Raw genomic sequence first — 2,916 nt, forward strand, 5'->3', positions numbered from 1 at the left:
GGATAAATAATATTGTAATAAAATCATTTAGATTTAGCCTATATATAAACAGCCTATTCGAAAATATATTTTCTTTTCTGCGTTGCTCATTTATCACGCGATATTTAAGTTATTTCATCAAATCTTTTATGAGGATCCCGGTCAATCTTTAAATCTGAGGCATTTTTTCTGCCATTTAGAAATTAGCAAACAAACAACATTATAAAACACAAATACAATACCAAAAAAAAAAAAAAAAAACTTTATAAAACATATTTATACCGATTTTCCACATAGCATCATATGCACGTAAAACTATTTTTGACGTATAAATGGCACGAGAAATAAAAATTCGTGCTATAGATGCGCACATTCGATCGTGTTGACATTATCGGAATATATAGGCCTATATTTAATTATTTTTTTTATTTTGTTATTATTATTGCTAAGAAGAACATACATAATCTATGCCAGGGGTAGTCCTAAATACAATTGAGAGGACAATTACAGGTTACGAAATCAGGAAAATATCACACAAATGACACAGTGAGACAGTTTTAAGGGCTTTAGAGTTGCTGGATGTAAGGAGAGGGTCCAGGTACGACTTAATTTACAAAATATGAAAAAGTAGGGCTTAGCACCCTGAAATTTACATTTGTGACATTATCGGAATATGACCCATTATTTTGTGCCGCGTGTGAACTGAGGGATGGGATGCTTTACTGGAGGCGGAGAGACTGGGAGGAGTGTTGGGAGAGACTTCACTGAGACTGGGAGGAGTGCTGTGAGAAACTTCACTGAGACTTTTCACCCTTATCATCCTCTCCTGTCTTCTGTGAAGAGAAGTTAACCGGAAAATGCTCTCGGCCGGCGCGGGGTAAACGGCCGATGCTCCGGTTCTCACGAGTGGAATAATCGAGACGAACACCTGTGTGGACATGTATCAAGGTGTAACGATGACCACAAACCACGGACACACGTCTTACGAGCCCGGTTTCCTCCATAACGCGGTCTCTGCGGCCGCGTCCCCGGTGTACGTGACACCCACCCGGGTAACCCCGATAATCCCGGCGCTCCCGTACCTCCAGACCCCCCAGCAGAGCAACCCCGGGTCCGGGCACTCGGGATGGGCGCAGCCGGGTGCGGACACCTCTTATAATCATTCCACACATCATTCTCCGGTGTCCAGGTTCACATTCTCCGCGAGCCCGCCGTTAACCTCGCAAGCCCGGGAGACCGCGACGTACACGAGCCCGCTGAACATCAGCACGAGCGCCCGGGAGCATTACGGTTCCCGCGGTCTGAGTGGCTCGTATCACACCGGGTACCCGGCCTACGTGAGCCCGAACATCGGAGGCTCGTGGGCGGCCTCGCACTTCGACGGTTCCGTGATGCACGGAGGACCCGCGCGACACCCGAATATAGGTGAGAATCAAAAATCTTATTAAAAAAGCTATAATTATTCATTTTAAAAAGCAACCTTTATTATTATTATTATTATTATTTTAAAACAATCTAAAGCAATTAAGCGTAATCTTGTATTTTTGGTTGTCTTATTTCTTTATTGGCATTTTTGGCAGTAAGATTCTTTTTTTTTTTAAATATCAGATAATTTATAATTTGACCTGTTTTGACAAGGTTAGTTTAGGTTGTTCAATATTAAAACCTGAAAGAAAATGTCAACATACGAAAGAAACATGAAAACAAAGATGACATTTAAAAAGTTTGGCGTATTTGATTGTTTTTACATATAGATTTCTTGTACTCTTCCTTAAACTGTTAATGACACATAAACTAGTTTGAGAGAATATAGACAAGAATGTTATTGCTGTATGTTTTTGTTTTGTTTTGTTAATTTTTATTTTATTTTATTTTTTCATCCAGTTATAATGAAAAATGTAAATGCTGTTTAAACTAGTGTGACAATTTTATTTATTTATTTTTTAATAAAATCTTTTAAAAAACACCTAAACTAAGATAACGTTTTTGGTGGGGAAAGAATATTTGAGGATTTTTAAAAAATCAACAAACAAGTAGTAAAGTAGTTTTAGTAAAGATCATTTGCACAGTAAAATGTTGTAGCTTTACATAAAAATAGAGATTTTCGATTTTTTTATATTCTTTTTTTGTATTTAAATCAGGTTACACTTTATTTTACAGTGTCTTTGTACATATGTTACATGTACTTACCATAGTAATAACAGTAAATTATGCCCTCAACCAAACCCTAATCCTGCCCTAACCCTATAGTAAGTACATGTAGTTAATTCATATTACTCAGTAATTAAATGTATAATTACACTGTAACAATGACACCTTAAAATAAAGTGTAGGCTAACTCTTTATTTAAGCTGTCCTTGTTACATTTAAGTTCTGAGTAATATGAATTAATGTTGGATAGTTGCATGTAAGCATGCATAACTTACTGTCATTACTACAGTGTGTAACGTATAAGGAACCTGGAAAATAATGTTACCAAAAAATCACGTTTAATTCAGTGTGTTGGCCGAAATTTATTCGCAATATCTGAGTGTCTACACCAGTCACGAGATCGTCTGACAGTGTTTACATGAGAATATCGCTACATGACCATTCTTTCAAATATATAGTTTGATATGAAATGAAAGTAATGTTTCAGTCAGTCTGTTTGTCAGGAAACCTAAAATGAGCTTCAGTTTGTGCTTTCGTGGGTGTTCAGCGAAGCTTTTGGGAAAAGTGCACGTGCTGTCATTTAATCATGTTAGCCGAGAATTTACATTTACAAGTGATCGACATATACAGTTAGTCATAATAAATATGCATTGCATAACATGGGGATGATATTAAAATCAACTACGTGCATAGAATAATACAATTTATATGCAAAGTAAAAATGTGTAGCTGTCACTTTCTAACATTGGATCTAATGTTATACATTTAATTCAGTCATATTAAATT

General features: G+C 36.6%; 1 protein-coding gene across 1 annotated transcript in view; it reads left to right on the plus strand.

Annotated features, from left to right (window-relative positions):
• Window positions 1–745: 745 nt before the first annotated feature.
• gata4 (GATA binding protein 4) overlaps window positions 746–2,916 on the plus strand; it is a 13,456-nt gene continuing 11,285 nt past the window's right edge. Inside the window, exon 1 of the mRNA XM_082147282.1 lies at window positions 746–1,404. Within this exon, the coding sequence (XP_082003408.1) occupies window positions 918–1,404 (487 nt within the window). The 5' untranslated portion in view covers window positions 746–917. The remainder of the gene's footprint in view (window positions 1,405–2,916) is intronic.

The sequence above is a fragment of the Leuciscus leuciscus genome (assembly GCF_965113295.1).
Source record: "Leuciscus leuciscus genome assembly, chromosome: 19".
NCBI lineage: Eukaryota > Metazoa > Chordata > Actinopteri > Cypriniformes > Leuciscidae > Leuciscus > Leuciscus leuciscus.